The following is an 18,948-nucleotide window of genomic DNA, read 5'->3' as shown; positions in this document are numbered from 1 at the left end:
TATTTTATAGAATATGATATAGCAGGCATTTTCAAAACTTCACCAACATAATTTTTTAATGCTGATTTCTCAACTCTGCACATGTAAAACATTACAGAATCAATATTTTCATCAAAGAAACAAAAAATGATTGAAAATTTGTTGAATACCGTAATTAGTATTTTTTATTATTTTTGTAAAGAGAAGTTGTTATAGTATAAAAATATCTTCAGATGTTTAATATTAGTTTTCTGTTTTTCAGTAGGCTGGCCCACTAGCCCATTAGGAGCTTTCTAGCATTTTCTGGAATTGCCTGATATCCACTCTGTCACTGGAGGCCACTATAAATTCCATCTGTTTTTATGCAGAATAGCAGCAGAAATGAATAGCAACAGAAGTGCTCAGAGTGTGTTATATTCACAAGAAAATCATGTTGGACTGATGTCCCTATATTCTTGAAATGACTGAAGTATTTTGCAGGCATTATCATTTCTACTGAAGAATCACCACATATTCTTATGTAATGAGCACTGCTACCAGAAATCTTGGGAAGTTGTTTGCTTGCACAAAAAACATGGAATTGTAATGATTATGTTTCCTTGCCATTGTGTTGAATAATACATCGTCATTGAATAAAAGTAAGAATAGGACTTTTAAGAGTAGATCTGTGAACTTACTTAACAAGTACAGGTCAATGTTGAAAAAATGTGGTGATCTGGGGTTAAATTTGAAAGTTTCTGCAATTCGGCCCTGGAGAGATTGTGCAAGATTCATGAGGTAGAATTTTTCTCAGCGTGGTCTGTGCTTGTTAACAGGAGAGATTGTTTCTACAGGGATGGGGGGTACATTTAAATAGAAAGGGTGCAAGAATATTTGCTCATGCTATCGAGGCAGTGTTAGGTTGGTTGGAAAACTGCTAGCTTGGGGGGGGGGGATTCACAGACTAATAGATTAACAGTAGCCACAGGCAGAGGTGAAAGCTTGCACTGCTTCTATTGGAAGGAGCAGCAGCCTGGAAAGCGTGGTACTGGGGATTTCAAAGACTGCTGGGAGTCATCATGGAACGTTTTGTTATTTGGTTTTTAGGAGCATTAGCAACAGAGGCTATATCGCTCCGCGGATATGCGGTGGTCATGCCATGATCTTTCCGCATCCTCCGTATTTGGTGGTCATGGGCTCGAACCCCGGTCTAATCAAGAAGCGTGTGCTACCCATTGCTGCTCCTGCCCACCTGGCTATGGAGGTACCTTAAATAGAACAAGTAAATACATGAGTTGTGTTAGGGTAACTAAGAGTAAGAACTGGTGCATGTATACTTGCATGTAAACCAATGCTAGGAGCGTAGTAAATAAATTTGATGAAGTTGAGGTAATGGTGAAGACAACAAAGGCTGATGTTGTTGGAATATCAGATACGTGGTGTCACATCACACAGATATAAGGAATGCAGAATTGGAATTTGGGGAGTACAATGTGTACAGAAAGGATAGATGGGATAGACATGGGTGGACATGTGCAGTGTTGAGTCAGTTTGGTGTGACATAAGTACTGGGAAAACTAAGTTGAGATATTGACTGGAACTTATGGGTTGGTCATTTGCACGCTAGCAAGACTTTCGTGGATTTATTGGTGGATTGTTTTCTGCAGCAGTATGTTCAAAAGGAAAACAGAGGGAGTAATACTCTTGATCTGATTATCAGCAGTGATTCTTTGTGCATTAAGAATCTGCAGATAAAGGAACCACTACGTGGCCGTTATCACAGTGTACTGATGTAGGATTTACTTAACGATGTACCATCAGGGGGTAGAGGGAAGGGTTTTTGCTTTCATAAAGATGACTACAGTGGTCTCAGAGATTTTTTAAATTCTATACAGTGGGACCAACTAATGATGTTACCAACACCAAATTCTAAATGGGAAGAATTCAAGGAATTAATCTTGGAAGTTACTTGGATTTTCATAATAACTAAAAATGCTGTCCAGGGTTTAGGCCTAAATGGATGTTAGATGAACTAATGCGACTCATGGCAGAGAAAAAAGATACATGGGACGCATATAAATTAACAGGAGACACAGATGCCTATGGTAGATAAGATAGTCTATAATTGAGTCACAAAGGAGGTTAAACAAGCAAAGGCAGATTATGAGAAATCTTTGGCAAAGGATGCAAAGAAAAACAATAAAGACTTCTTTATTTATATTAACTCTAAAAGGAAGGGGATGAATCATATTAGCCCACTTGACATCGACGGTTTGATTGTTGATGAACCTGCTGAAGTAGCTGACGAACTGAGTGAGTATTTTGCATCTGAATTCACACAAGAGGAGTTCTATAAGATAGTTGAGGCCAGAAGCTTATCAAACTCTGCCCGGGTGCTAAATGATTTTGTAAAGGAACAGAGAGCAAAGTGGAAAGGAAATTGTTTAAAATGAACATGAGAAAGGCACCTGGGGTGGATGGGATCTATACAGTTATATTAAAGGAAGCAGCAAAGGAAGTAAGCAAACCCTTAGCTATAATTATGAAAGCTCTCTTGAACTCACTGGAGGTCTCCATGGACTGGAGATGAGCAAATCTGTTCCCAATTCACAAATTGTTATCAAAGGGTGACACGAGTAATTACAGACCCGTAAGTTTAACTTCTGTTCCAAGAAAAATAATGGAGTGACTAGTTAAAGAAGCAATGCTGGATCATCTAGACAAGACTTAAGTTGTAGTTCAGACCCAGCATGGATTTGATAAGGGGAAGTCTTGTCTGACAAATTTTATTGGATACAATAATGTAGTCACAAAGGAACTGGATGCAAAAAATAATTTTGATATCATATACTTGGATTTTAGTTCAGCTTTTGATACTATTTCACATGGAAAACTAGTTTTAAAATTTGAGCAGTATGGCATTAAGGACAAGTTGTTACAATGGATAAAAGGATGGTTGAGTATGAGAAGACAGAGGGTGGTAATTAATGGACGTTGCTCTTCGTGGACTAATGTTATTAATGGGGTCCTCCCGAGTTTGCTGTTGGCCCATTGTTGTTTTCTGTATTTATCAGTGATATTGATGAAGGCATACCAAGCTTAATGTCTAAGTTTGCAGGTTTGCTAATGACAGTAATGATAGTACACTACTGCAACAGGATGTGAAAAAGTTGAGCAGATGGACTGAGAGGTGGCAACTGTTGTTTAACATTGACAAATATAAAGTACTGCATGTGGGTAGCAGTAAACCCAGATTAACGTACTAACTGGGTGGTATTACACTCAGGATAGTGGAGAATGAAAAGTACCTGGGGGTAATTGTACAGTCAGATATGAAGTTATCTGAGCTGTGCAGACAGGCTGAAGAGTAGCTCATGGTGTATTGTCAATGATATAGAGGAATTTTTCTAGCAGGTATAAGGATGTGATTGTCTCATTCTGTAAGGCAACTAATGGTCAGGCTACACCTTTCGTACTGCATACAGTTTTGGAGGCCTCATTTTAGGAAGGATGTAAAGCTGCTAGAACAAGTACAGAGAAAGGCAACGAGATTGGTGAGTGGAAAAAAGGATTGCTGTTACCAAGAAAGGCTTAAGTTTTAGAAATTGCAGCATCTGGAGACTAGGCATCTGTGAGATGATCTAATTGAGATGTATAAGGCCTTGAATGGTTTGAGCAAGCTTAGTGCTGATGGGATTTTTCCTCTTGTTCAGATTACTCACCTGAGGGGACATAAATGCAAATTGAGGAAAGACAATTGTAGAACAAATGTGTGTAAATTTGTCTTTAGCTTGATGGTTGATAGTTGAAACAAACTTCCATCTGTTGTAGTGGAGGACAACAACTTAAATAAGTTCAAGGCAGAACTAGACAAACAACATTTGGGGTGAATAGATATGCGAAATGGGAAGGGTTTTTTTTTTTGGTTGATGCTGTATATAAGCTTGCATCATATGCCCCTACAAATGCTGATGCTAATGATAAGTAATTTTTTAAGTCTAAATTATTTATATAATGCTTAATAAATAAATGGTTCTTTTCTTCTGCTGGCAACAAAATTACCATTTCTCATGTACCAAGCTTATGGCTGAATGCTTACAGCAAAGTTACATCCATTAGCATTATCAAAGGCACGTGATGCAAGAAAGCAAGCTTATATAGCATCAGCCAACCCCCCCCATTATTTAACCCATCCACTTGCTCCAAATGTTTGTCAAGTTCTGCCTTGAATCTATTTAAGCTATCGACTTCTACAACTGGCAACCAACCACCCACTGGCTAAAGGCAAACTTCCACACATCTATCCTACAACTGTCTTTCCTCAATTTGAATTTATGCCCTCTCAGGCGATTATTCTGAGCAAGAGGAAGAATCCCATCAGCATTGAGCATGCTCAAACCATTCAAAGCTTTATACACCTCAATCAGATCACCTCGCAGGTGCCTAGTCTCCAGACATTGTAATTTTCAAAACTTAAGCCTTTCTTCGTAAGAGCAACCCTTTGCTCCTTTCACTAATCTTGTTGCCCTTCTCTGTACTCGTTCCAACAGCTCTACATCCTTCTTAAAATGAGTCTCCAGACCTGTACACAGTATTCAAGGTGTGGCCTGACCATTGCCATATACAAGGGGATAATCACCTCCTTATCTCTTTCTAGAAAAATTCCTGTATATCATTGACAAGACACCATGAGCTACTCTTACAAACCATCTGCACTGCTCAGAAAACTTTGTATCTGCCTGCACAATTACCCCCAGATCCTTTTCATTCTCTACCACTGTCAGTGTAGTACCACAGAGTTGATACATTACTCTAGGGTTACTACTCCCTATATGTAGTACTTTACATTTGTCAATGTTAAACTTCATTTGCCACCTCTCAGCCCATCTGCTCAACTTTTCTAGATCCTGTTGCAGCAGCGTACTGTCATTAGTGTCATTAACAACCCTGCCAACCTTCGTATCATTTGCAAACATGGACATTAAGTGTGATATACCATTTATAAATATAAATGATATACCAATATCATTTATAAATACAGAAAACAACAATGGACCCAACACTGAACCCTGAGGGACTCCACTAACAACATTAGTCCATGAAGAGCAGTGTTCATTGATTACCACTCTCTGTCTTCTCCCACTCAACCATCCCTTTATCCATAGCAGCAATTTGCCTCCAATTTGTGCAGCAGTCTTCCATGTGCAACAGTATCAAAGGCCTTTGTAAGATCCAAATATATGATATGAAAGTTATTCTTTGCATCGAGTTCCTTTGTGACTACATCATAGTATCCAATCAAATTGGTCAGACAAGACTTCCCTTTAACAAACCCATGCTGTGTCCGAGTATGGGTTTGTTAAAGGGAAGGGAACTATAACTGAAATCTTGTCTAGATGATCCTGCAATGTTCTTTAACCAGTGCTTGCATTAATTTCCCTGGTACAGAAGTTAAACTAATAGGTCTGTAATTACCTGTGTCCCTTGATCCTCCTTTGTGGATTGGGGTGATATTTGCACATCCCCAGTCAATCGGTACCCCTCCTTAGTCCAGGGAAGCTCTCATAATTATGGCTAAGGGTTTACTTACTTCCTTTACCACCTCCTTTAATATAACTGGATAGATTCCATCCATCCCAGCTGCCTTTCTTATGTTTATCTTCAACAATTTCTTCTCCAATTTACTCTCAATTATCACAGGATTATCTAGCTTACTGCCAGAGTTTAATACATCTCTGGCATTTCCCTCCCTGAATAACTCCTCATGTGTGAATGTAGATGCATTAATAAAGCTGTTAATATATCTAGATGTACTGGACTTTGACTTAAGTGAAAAACTATGGCTTTCTTTTGTCAATGAACTGTGCGGACTGTGGAAAATGTTTACTGGCAGTACTATAATTATTGATGAAACACCAGGTCCCATTAATTGGAATTATTGGGCTGGGCTAATTCTTTCTGGGTCTTTTTCCTTCCAAATTTAAGACATTTTGGAAGAAAAACTGTTGAAATAGATAATCAAAAGAAAATTTATAGTCACTGTGTGTGTTGAGGTGGAGTGGTCATGTCTAGTTTGTACATATTCTGCCAGCAATGGAAAGATTGATCTTGTGCAAATTGTAAGAGATGGGCCAGTAAGTTGAATATTCCTGGATGAATATTCTAGAGATCCTGTATTTGGTTCTTTCCAAACTAAAAATACTTTTATTTGTGAATGAATAATGAATCAGATTCTGATTAAATTTTTTCTTTGAATTTAAAGCTGATTTCTAAATTAGAGTTTACTCTTGTTAAATGTTGTTGTATTTTAATTTATTACTTTATTGTAATTTTCAGAAAGTTTACTAAGAGGCAAAAGGTCCTCAGTGGGTATTTTGTTCCATTCAACAGAACAGAAACTCCATTTTGTCTGGTTTTAAAACCAGACAAAACCAACTAATCAACTCCTCCTCTTTTCGAATCAGAAAATAAACACATTCAGCTCTTAAACTTTTGTTGAATGAAAAATATAAAACAAAGAAATAGACATTACAATGTTTAACTGCCACAAAGAATTCTAATGAAAACTTAACAATAATTTCATTAAAAGATGGGCATTTCCCCCCATCTTCTTTTGTATCTATTACTATCTGCATCAACTTCTTAAATTGGAGAGTAACTATTAACTGTCTTAAAGATATAGAAACTTCCAAAGCTGAAATATGGAAAGAAGGAGGATGAAGAAGAGAGAGGTACCGATTACTCTTTTGTTAGCCATACCTGTCATGTGTAATTGGGTCATTAATATATCTGAGTTATTGATTACCATCTTTTGCTTTAAATTTAGATTTTAAAAAATGTCTCTTAAAAATTTCTCTAAAGATATTTCTGATTATTTATTTTTCATCTTATGACAGATTCTTTCCATTGTAATAATGGTCTTTGTGTAAATACTAAATTTCTCTGTGATGGCGAGGATGATTGTGGAGATCAGTCAGATGAAACTGACTGTCCTGGTATGTAAATGTTTTTAATATTTAGCTTAAAGAAACTTTTTACTTTTTCAATATATGCTAGTTGTGTTGAGTACAAATTACTTTTCAGTATACTGCTTTATGCGTTGGTCAAAGTATTACTTCCCATACTGTGGTTTGCAAAATTAAAACGAACATGCCAAAAATTAAGAAGAAAGACAAGATTCAAAGAGAGAACTAGGATTTTTTAACATTATTTTTATATAACCATCAAAAATCTCACAATTCCTTAATTATAAATATTTAACATTAAAATTTTAGATTCTAAAGCCACAGAGAGCTGATAAGTAGTATTTTGAAAATTTAAAATTTTGGATATATGGATTCACTTCAGTCATGTAATTTTAAACCTAATTTTATGTAAGCAAATGTCAGATGTTGTTTAACTACTGAAGTATATGAAATCTTATCTGTAGACAAGGTTTACTTTAAACTTTAATATTGTGTTCCGCTGCATATACTGTGGGACATTGCTAAAATACTGATTGAAGGCAGGTCTTGCTAAAAAAACATTCTTTTACTATCAGGTATAGAGTGGAACTTATTTTTTGCATCATGAGTGACTGATGTATTAGTATGAATAGTGGAAAAAGATGCAAGAAAGCACAGTATTAGCTAAAAAAACAAAAAAAACAAAAAAAACATAAATGAAAAAAAAAAAATTTTTTTTCCCCATTTTGCCTATCCATCCATTCCCTTCCACACTTTGTCTAGTTCTTCCTTGAATTTATTCAAACTATCCACTTCCACAACAACAGATGGAAGCTTGTTCCAGCAATCAACCACCCTTTGACTGAAGGCAAACTTACGCACATCTTTTCTGCAACCATCATTCCTCAATTTGAATTTATGCTCTCTCATGTATATGTATGAGAAAAAGGAGGAAATACCATCAGCATTGAGTTTGCTCAAGCCATTCAAAGTTTTAAACACCTCAGTCAGATCACATCTCAGGTGTTTGAGGTGTTTATTCTTTTGACAAGGTCTCTTCTGTGTCCTTAAAAATGATATCTTTTAAGGGCACAAAAGGTGATATTATTGTTCACATTGGCACTAATGATATTACAAGTAGGAGACTGGAGGACTTACTTAGCAGATACAGGGCAATGTTGAGAAAAAGTCATGAGTTAGGGTTGAATTTGAAAGTGTCTGCAATTCTGCCCAGACAGGATAAGAGGGAGTACATGTTGAGAGTATTGTCAATCGATTTGGCCGTGGAGAGAACGTGCAAGACTTGTGCGGTAGAATTTATTCCAGCATGTTTCATGCTTGTTAACAGGACAAGCTGTTTTCACAAGTCTCAGATAAACTTAAATAGAAGGGATTGAATTATATATTAGCATTAGTACAGGCATTTGATGCAAGAAAGCAAGCTTATGCAGCATCAGCCAAAAAAAAAAAAAAAAATAAATAAATAAAAAATAACCACTTCCACTCTACCCTTCTGTTCGTTCGAAATACCTGTCTAGCTGAGCCTTAAACTGATTTAGGCTATCAACTTCCACGACAAGGGATGGAAGTCTGTTCCACCAACCAACCACCCGCTGGCTAAAGGCAAATTTCCTCACATCTATCCTACATCTATCTTTCCTCAATTTGAATTTATGCCCTCTCAGGTGATTATTCTGAGCAAGAGGAAGAATCCCATCAGCATTGAGCATGCTCAAACCATTCAAGGCTTTATACACCTCTATCAGATCACCTCGCTGGTGCCTAGTCTCCAGACACTGTAATTTGCAAAACTTAAGCCTTTATTCATAAGAGCACCCCTTTCTTCCATTCACTAATCTTGTTGCCCTTCTCTGTACTCGTTCCAGCAGCTCTACATCCTTCTTGAAATGAGGCCCCCAGACCTGTATACAGTACTCTAGGTGTGGCCTGACCATTGCCTTATACAAGGGAATAATCACCTCCTTATCCCTGCTAGAAATATTCCTATATATCATCGACAGTACACCATGAGCTACTCTTGCAGCCCATCTGCACTGTTCAGAAAACTTCATATTTGCCTGCACAACCACCCCCAGGTCCCTTTCATTCTCTACCACTGTCAATGTAGTACCACAGAGTTGATACGTTGATCTGGGGTTGCTGTTTCCCATATGTAGTACTTTACATTTGTCAATGTTAAACTTTATTTGCCACCTCTCAGCCCATCTGCTCAACCTTTCCGGATCCTGTTGCAGTAGCATAGTGTCAGTAGTGTCCTTGACAACCCTGCCAACCTTCGTATCGTCTGCAAACTTGGACATGAAGCTTGATATACCATCATCAATATCATTTATAAATACAGAAAACAATAATAGACCCAATACTGAACCCTGAGGGACTCCACTAATAACATTAGTCCACGATGATTCAAACTTGGACCTTTTCCACCCGGTGTGGGAGGATGGTGATCATAATCAACGAGCTACTACTGTCAGAGAGTGGTAAATCTGTCACCACTGACAGATTACTGTCAGAGAGTGGTAATCTGTCACCACTGACAGATTACCACTCTCTGTCTTCTCCCCCTCAACCACCCCTTTATCCATAGCAGCAATTTGCCTCCAATGCCACACTGCTTCAATTTGTGCAGCAGTCTTCCATGTGCAACAGTATCAAAAGTCTTTCTAAGATCCAAGTATATAATATCAAAGTTATTCCCTGCATGCAGTTCTTTTGTGACTGCATCATAGTATCCAATCAAATTGGTCAGGCAAGACTTCCCCTTAACAAAACCATGCTGTGTCTGAGCTATAACTGAAGTCTTGTCTAGATGATCCTGCAGTGCTTCTTTAACCAGTGCCTCCATTAATTTTCTGGGAACAGAATTGAAACTATAAGGTCTATAATTACTTGTGTCGTCCTTTGATCCTCCTTTGTGAATTGGGGGTCACATTTGCACATCTCCAGTCCATGGGTACTTTCCCTGAGTCCAAGGAAGCTCTCATAATTATAGCAAAGGGTTTGCTTACTTCCTTTGCTGCCTCCTTTAATATAACTGGATAGATCCCATCCACCCCAGCCGCCTTTCTTGTATTTATCTTCAACAATTTTTCCTCCACTTTACTCTCAGTTATTACAAGGTTCTCTAGCTTACTGCTAGAGAGTTGAATACACCTCTGGCATTCCCCTCGTTGAATAACTCATGTGTGAATGTCGATGCAAAATATTCATTTAGTTTATTAGCTACCTGAGCAGGATCATCAACAGTTGACCCATCGATATCAAGTGGACCAATCTGATTCATCCCCTTCCTTCTAGAGTTTACATAAGTAAAGAACTCTTTGCTGTTTTTCTTTGCATCCCTTGCCAAAGATTTCTCGTAATCTGCCTTCACCTGCCTAATCTCCTTTGTAACTTGGTTACAGATCAACTTGTATCTATCATAGGTTTCTGTGTCACGTGTTAATTTGTATGTATCCCATGCATTTTTCTTCTCTGCCATATGTCTCATTAGTTCATCTGACATCCACTTAGGCCTAAACCTTGAACAATATTTCTTAGTTGGTATGTAAAGCCTAGTAGCTTCCAAGATAAGTTCTTTGAATGCTTCCCATTTTGAATTTGCTGTTGGTAACATCATCAGTTGGTCCCACTGTATAGAATTTAAATACTGTCTCAGTCCATCGTAGTCGCCTTTACGAAAGGAATAACCCTTCCCTTTACCCCTAATGGTAGTTACTTCTTTGAGTAAATCCCACTTCAGCACACTGTGATCACTGCCACCTAGTGGTTCCTTTATCTTCAGATTCTTCATGCATGAAGAATCACTACTGATAATCAGATGAAGAGTATTACTCCCTCTAGTTGCCTCCCAAACATGCTACTGTAGAAAACAATCATCCAATAAATCTACAAAAGCCTTGCTAGTGTGTGAGTGACCAACCTACAAATTCCAGTCAACATCTGGGAAATTAAAATCTCCCATTATAAGACTCTCTGATTTATTGGCCCACTCTATTTCCCTGTACAGTTTCTTATTTTACTCATCAGAGTCATTAGGCCTATAGCACACTCCTACTCTTAATTTTGATCTCCCAATGCTTATGTCACACCAAACTAACTCGACACTGCACTGTCCAGCAACGTCGACTGGCTTCACTTCCTTGGATTTTATGTATTTCTTAACTAATAGCATAACCCCTCCTCCCTTCCTATCCTGTCTATCCTTTCTGTAGACATTGTACTCTCCAAATTCCAGTTCTGCATTCCTTATATCTGTGTGACACCACGTCTCTGAAATCCCCACAATATCTGCCTTTGATGTTTTGAGCAATACCTCAAATTCATCAAATTTATTTACTAAACTCCTAGGATTGGTATACATGCACCTGTTCTTTTTTTTAGCTACCCTAACACAACCCATGTGTTTATTTGTACCCCAATGATTCCCAGCAGTCTCTGAAATATCCTGCATCTTATTTTCCAGGCTGCGGCTCATTCCAATAGAAGCACTGCAAGAATCACTTTCACCTCTGCCAGTGGCTACTGTTAATCTATTAGTCCTTGTATTCCCCGATCTAGCAGTTTTCCGACCCACCTAACACTGCCTCGATAGCATCAGCAAACATTTTTGCACCTTTTCTGTTTAAGTGTATCCCATATGAAATATTTACTGATGCTATCAAGGCAGCATTAGGTGGGTTGGAAAACTGCTCTCTTTGGGGAACACACAGACTAATAAATTAACAATAGCCACAGGAAGAGGTGAAATTGATTCTTGCATTGTTTCTATTGGAATGTGCAGCAGCCTGAAAAGCAAATTGTCAGGAATTTCATGCCCTGCTGTGGATCGTCATGGAACAAATAAATACATGGAAAGCGAGGTACTGGGGATTTCAAAGACTGCTGGGAGTCACCATGGAACAAGTAAATACATGGGTTGTGTTAGGATAACTAAGAGTAAGAACATTAGCATTAGTAGAGGCATACGATGCAAGAAAGCAAATTTATGCAGCATCAGCCAAAAAAAAAAAAACCCGCTCCCATTTCACCCCTCAATTCGTTCCAAATACCTATCCAGTTCAGCCTTAAATTTTTTTAGGCTATCAACTTCCACAACAAAAGATGGAAGTCTGTTGTTCCACCAATCAACTACCCGCTGGCTAAAGGCAAACTGTCGCAGATCTATCCTACAACTTTCTTTCCTCAATTTGAATTTATGCCCTCTCAGATGATTATTCTGAGCAAGAGGAAGAATCCCGTCAGAATTGAGCATGCTCAAACCATTCAAGGCTTTATACACCTCAATCAGATCACCTCACAGGTGCCTAGTTTCCAGACACTGTAATCTGCAATACTTAAGCCTTTCTTTGTAAGAGCAAAGCTTTGTTCCATTCACTAATCTTGTTGCCCTTCTCTACTCATTCCAACAGATTAAACATGTGCATGTATACTTGCATGTACACTAATGCTAGGAACATTGTAAATAAATTTGATGAATGTGAAGTACTGATTAAGTAATCAAATACAGACATTGTAGGGATAGCAGAGGCATGGTGTCACTCAGACAGGAGCAATGCCGAATTTTATTTTGGGGAAAACAAAGTATGGGAAGGACAGGTGGGGTGGAAAGGTTATGTTCTTGGTTAAGAAGCATATTAAATCTAAGGTGGTGTGTCCAATCAACATGGGTGACAAGTGCAATGTTGAGTCAGTTTGGTGTGATAAAAGCACTGGGAAAACAAAATTGAGTAGGAGTGTGTTATAAACTTAATAACTGTGATTATACCAACAGCTATACAGAGAAATTCAGTGGGCCAGCAAATCAGAATGTCTCACAATGAGGGATTTTAACTTTCCAGATGTCTGGAATTTGTGAGTTGGTCACACACACACTAGTAAGACTTTTTAGATTTCTTGGGTGACTGTTTTCTACAGCAGTATGTTAGAGAGGCAACAAGAGGAAGTGGTGTACTTGGCCTGGTTATTAGCAGTGATTCTTCATGCATTAAGAATCTGGAGGTATAAGGTTCACTGGTAGCAATCACAGTGTACTAATGTGGAATTTAATTAAAGACATAACTGTTAGGTAAAGGGAAAGGCTTTTGCTTTCATAAGGGTGCCTACAGTAGCCTCAGAAAATTTTTAAATTCTGTGCAGTGGGAACAACTGATGATGTTACCAACAGCAAATGCTAAATGAGAAGCATTCAGGGAAATACTCATAGAACTACTAGGCTTTTCATACCAATGAAGAAATACAGTTCAAGGCTAAATGGATGTCAAATGAACTAATGAGACATGTGGCAGAGAAGGAAAATGCATGGGATGCATATAAATTATCAAGCAACACAGACACATATGGTAGATATAAACTAGTCATAAAGCAAGTTGGCAAACTAAGGCAGATTATGAGAAGTCTTTGGCAAAGAATGCAAAGAAAAGCAGCAAAGACTTTCATGCTTACATTAACAGTAGAAGGAAGGGATTGAATCACATTGGTCCACTTGAAGTCAATGGGTTAGCAGTTGATGACCCCCTGCTGAGGTTTCTGTCAAACTGAAAGGTATTTTGCATTTACATTCACACACAGGTCTTTAGGGCCAGGGATGCCAGAAGTTTATCACACTCTAATGGGGAGCTAAATGACTTTGTGACAGCTGAAAGGTAAGTGGAAGAGAAATTGTTGGAGTTGAACATAAAACAGGCAGCTGGGATAGATTCAATATATCCAATTATATTAAGGGAGGCAGCAAAGGAGGTAAGGAAACCCTTAGCCATAATCATGAGAGCATCATTGGATTTGTGGGGGGGGGGTCCATATGGACTGGAGATATGCAAATGTATCCCCAATTCATAAAGTAGGGATCAAAAGGTGACATGAGTAATTGCAGATCTGGTAGTTTAACATCTGTTCCAGATAAAATAATGGAGTTACTTATTAAAGAAGTGGTGCATTACCATCTGAACAGGAATACAGTTAAACTCTAGTCACAGCATGGATTTGTCCAGAAGCAGTCTTATCTAACAAATCTGATAGGTTACTATGATGCAGTGACCAAATATTTGGATGCAAAAAATAGTTTTGATATCATATACTTAGATCTCAGGAAGGCTTTGATAATGTTGCTCATATAAGACTACTGTACAAACTAGAGCAAGGTGGAATCAAAGTCGAGTTACTGCTATAGATAAAGGGGGGGGTTATTAAGTGTAGAAATAAAGTTCTTAGATTGGTGCTGTTGTGTTCATGTTCTTTGAGTTCAAAAATAAACCGAAATGGTATGTACTTCCAACAGATGGTAGTACAGAGATTGTCCAGTAGGCTGAAAGGTCAAAAGTAACAACCAGTTTCATTAGTGGTGTTAACATTCCATGTTACAATTTTGCAATGAAGGCAATGAATAAACATTTTGCTTTAGACTGGAAAAATCTGCATTTAAAATGTAAACGTTAAAAACTGTTTATGGCCATGAAATGTTTGAATATAATAAGCAGTTCAAAGATGGAATTAATCACCCAAGAAGTGGGCATCCATCAACCTCTTGAAATGAGGAATTGAAAACCTTTTGGAAATTAGCAAAAGAAAGCACCAGCCAAAAAAAAAAAAACTCTTCCCATTTCATCCTTCCATTCCCACCAAAAGTTTGTCCAGTTCTTCCTTGAATTTATTTAAGCTATCAACTTCCACAACACCAGATGGAAGTTTGTTCCAGCAATCAACTGTCCACTGACTAAAGGAAAATTTCTATACATCTGTTCTATAACAGTCTTTCCTTAGTTTGAATTTATGCCTGCTAAGGTTCATAATCTAAGCAAGAGGAAGAATCCTGTCGAACCTGCTCAAACCATTCAAGGCCTTATTCATCTCAATCAGATCACCTCGTAGGTGTCTAGTCTCCAGATGCTGCAGTTTGCAGAACTTAAGCTTTTGTTAAGAATGCCCCTTTGTAAGCCTTTCTCGTTAAGAGTGTCCCTTTGTCCCACCCCTATCAATCTTGTTGCCCTTCTCTGAACTTGTCCTAGCAACCCTACATCCTTCTTAAAATGAGGCCTTTGGGCCAGTATGCAGTACTTAAAGATGTGGGCTGACAATTGCCTTATACAAAGAGATAATTACCTCCTTATTCCTGTTGACAAAAAAATTCCTGTATACCATTGACAAGACCCCATGACCTTCTCTGGCAGCCTGTTTCTATTGCTCAGAAAACTTCATATCTGACTGCAAAATTACCTCCAGGTCTTTTTCATTCTCCACTAGCCTGAACGTTGTACCACACAGTTGGTACATTACTGCTACCCATGTGCAGTACTTTGAATTTGTCACTGTTAAACTTCATTTCCCACTTCTCAGCCCATCTGCCCAACTTTTGCAGTATCATACTGTCATTAACAACCTTGTCAACATTTGTATCATCTGCAAACTTGACATTAAGCCTGATATACCTTCACTGATATCATTGATAAATATACAAAACAATAATGGGCCCAACACTGAATAAACTGGATCCTGGGGGACTCCACTTATAATATTAGTCCAAAAAGAGCAGTGTCCATTGATTAACACTCGCTGTTTTCTCCCACTTACCCATTCCTTTATCCATTGTAGCAACTTGCCCTTAATACCATACTGCTCCAATTTGTACAGTAGTCTTCCATGGGCAACAGTATCAAAAGCTTTCCTGAAATCCAAGTATATGACATTTAAAATTATTTTTTGCATCTAGTTCCTTTGTGACCATTGTAGTATTCATTCAGATTGGTCAGACAAGACTTCCCCTTAACAAACCCATTCTGTGTCTGAACTATAACTGCAGCCTTGTCAATTCTGCAGTGACTCCATTATATTCCCCAGAACAGAAGTTAAACTAACTGATCTGTAATTACTCATGTCACCCTTTGATCTCCCTTTGTGAATTCTGGATACATTTGCACATCTCCAGGGCATGGGGACCTTCTCTGAATCCAAGGATGTTCTCATAATTATGAGAAAGGGTTTGTTTACTTCTTTTGCTCCCTCCTTTAACATAACTGGATAGATCCCATCCACCCTGGGTGCCTTTCTTGTGTTTAACTTCAACAATTTCTTGTCCACATTGCTCTCATTTATTACAAAATAATTTAGTTTCCTGTTAGAGTTTGATAAGCTTCTGGCCTCCATTTCCTTACAGATGTCCTCTTTTGTGAATGTAGATGCAATATATTAAAAACTCATTCAGTTTGTCAGCTACCTGAGCAGGGTCATCACCAGTCAAACCATCAATATCAAGTGGACCAATCTGATTTATTCCCTTCCTTCTAGAGTTAACTAAGTAAAGAAGTCTTTGCTGTTTTCTTTCCATCCTTTTCCAAAGATTTCTTGTAATCTGCCTTTGCTTGCCTAACATCCTTTGTAACTTGATTACAGACTAGCGTATATCTTCCATAAGCTTCTCTGTCACCTGATAATTTATATGCATTTCATGCAATTTTTTTTCTCTGCCATGAGTCAAATTGTAGCAAGAGGTTGCTGTTTGGCCTCAGAATGGTGGCTAATGTGGTGTCTATAAATAAGCAAATGATTAGTCAAATTCTGCATGAAGATTTAGGTAAAAGGAAAGTCCATGCTAAATTTGTGCTGCACAGCCTCATGGATGAGCAGAAGCAACCAGAGTGTCATAATGCAAAGCCTTTGTACAGAAAATCCTAATTTCTTTGACTACTTGTATTGCTACTGGAGATGAGTGTTGGGTGTTAATGAGAGATGAAGCATCAGAGCATGCAGTGGGTCTCAAAACCATCACTGAGGCCCAAAAATTTTGTAAACAAAATTTTTGGCCCTCAGTGATGGTTTCCTCAAATTTTAAGAAGTCCGGGATCAAAATGATTCTGCTCTTGTTTTACAATAAACAGGGTGTGATTCACAAGAAATTTTTACTTAGAATGCAGCTGTGATTCTCACTACTTTATGTACAGATGCTTAAAAGGACTACTGAAGCATATTTCCTTGGTGAGGTAAATGTGCTTCAGTAGTCCTTTTAAATTTTCCGATCTGACACTAGTGAACTTTTGCCTCTTTCCCAAGGCAAAAACTGCCCTCAAAGGAAAGAAATCAGGATGTTGAAGACAAAGAAAAACATAACTGCTGAACCGAATATCATCTTTTTTGGACACCTTCTCTGACTTTTTTTTCAGAAACCTTTATAACTGTGTAATTTGTGTCCTTTTTATTGCACCAGTCTGGGAATTTTATTGCCATACCTCATATTTGTGAAATGAATGAGGAATTTTTGGGAGGTCTAGATCTTTTCACAGATAAATTTGCTCTTTTAGTTTGACTCTTCATGATGCATTCAGTAGATAAAGTAAAAGTGGAGGGGCTGGGAATGTTTTGTATGAAGGCTTTCCATAAACTTTGGCTTTGACTCCCTCCAGTCACTAACTGGCAGACTAGAGGCAGTGAGTTGCACACTAACTGATCCAGATGCCTTCTAGTGAGATACCAATAGTTTTGGCTTGGTGGATAGTCTGGTGGCCACCCTTCGAGTGCCATTTTAGAGCTGTTCCCTCAAATTGTAAGCAGTAATGGATCTCACCATGATGCCCATCATAACATCAAACAACTTCACTTATATTACACAATGGAAGACATGGAAAGAGATATCTTGCAGCATTTTGTCAGCATTATCTCTCACCAATAAAGTAGTCTCATCTGCCTATGCTTAACATAATTAGTACAAATATGTGTCACTTTTTGTGGCCCTTAAAAGATGACAGCAGTTTTGTGATATCACTAATTTTTACTGCTGATCCTACTCTATCTATCGTTAGTATTAGTTTTAGTAGTGACATATGATGCAAGAAAAAACAAACTTATACAGCATCAGCCAAACGGAGCCAGCTTCCCACCTCACCTGTTCATCCCCTTAAAGTTTATCTAGTTCTTCCTTGAATTTCAACTTGCACTGGGCCAGCGTGGCAGATTATGGTCCATTTTCCTCAACATGAATTGTTGAGAAGGCTTCTGTTTATCAATTATCAATCAATTTCATTATCAATCCTGCAGTGGATTGATAATGGCTGCTGCTCCTTTTTTTTTTTTACTTCAGATACCTCCACAAAATTATGTCTCTATTATATAGTATGAACCAGAGCTGTAATGCTCAATACGTTCTATGTTGATATCAATATTTGTAAAATAATAAGAGAAGTTTACCTCAATATAGTATGTAGAACACTTCCATATGATACTCTCAGAAATTAAAATGAAAAAATCGAAAATCTTACATTAGAGTAACAAATAATTAAAAATTAATTTAACACAACTAAATTTAAAGCAATTTAATTGCTTTAAATTGATTTTTAATTGTGTTAAATTGATTTTTAATTATTTGTTACACTAATGTAAGATTTTTGATTTTTCCGTTTTAATTTCTGGAGAGTATCATACGGAAGTGTTCTGCATACTATATTGAGGTAAACTTCTCTTATTATTTTACAAATATTCCTATTATATAAATATTCCCTCTTTGCCACAATAGAGTTACCAAGAATACCTCCCAAGTGTTAAGACCAAAGGCTTCTGCTTGTGATGATCCTGCTGTCTAGCCAGATTTATGGGGGTAGGTTCTAGCATTGATCTCATGCGACACACCATATGAAGTGACACGATATTTTTCTTTAGCTGACATGTAAAATTCTTAAAACAAACTAAACAGGCAACATCAGATTTATGTTTATTTATTTTATCTGTAAATAGTAATCTAGTTTTAGTATAGAATAAACCTTTGATTTATAACATATTGTCTTTATTCTTTGTTTTCAGTACAGATGCCTATGTGATGTCTGATGTTATTATTGTCTTATGAAATCTGATTAAAAAGTTTTAAGGCTATTCAAAAAAAAAATAAGGCACTATAATGTATGTTTATATAATTGGTCCCCTTCCAATCAGTTCTCCCTTATGATATGCAAGTGTCCCATTGTTCCTGCCACTTTTGGAAGCATTGATGGTCTTTATTCAGCTAGTTTGCAGATGAAGATTGCAAACTGATTCAATCCTGCTATTG

The 18,948-nt window shown here is 37.6% G+C and overlaps 1 protein-coding gene across 1 annotated transcript in view; it reads left to right on the top strand.

Moving 5' to 3' along the window:
• Window positions 1–18,948, top strand: part of LOC150081645 (uncharacterized) — a 981,095-nt gene that overhangs the window by 149,445 nt on the left and 812,702 nt on the right. Inside the window, exon 6 of the mRNA XM_090380575.1 lies at window positions 6,855–6,953. Coding sequence (XP_090236701.1) covers window positions 6,855–6,953 — 99 coding nt within the window. The remainder of the gene's footprint in view (window positions 1–6,854; window positions 6,954–18,948) is intronic.

This window comes from Mastigoproctus giganteus, chromosome 8 (assembly GCF_048544385.1).
Source record: "Mastigoproctus giganteus isolate SK-2022 chromosome 8, ASM4854438v1, whole genome shotgun sequence".
Taxonomy (NCBI): Eukaryota; Metazoa; Arthropoda; class Arachnida; order Uropygi; family Thelyphonidae; genus Mastigoproctus; species Mastigoproctus giganteus.
The sequence above is the reverse complement of the archived record's forward strand: the minus strand, read 5'-3'. Positions and strand labels throughout refer to the sequence as shown.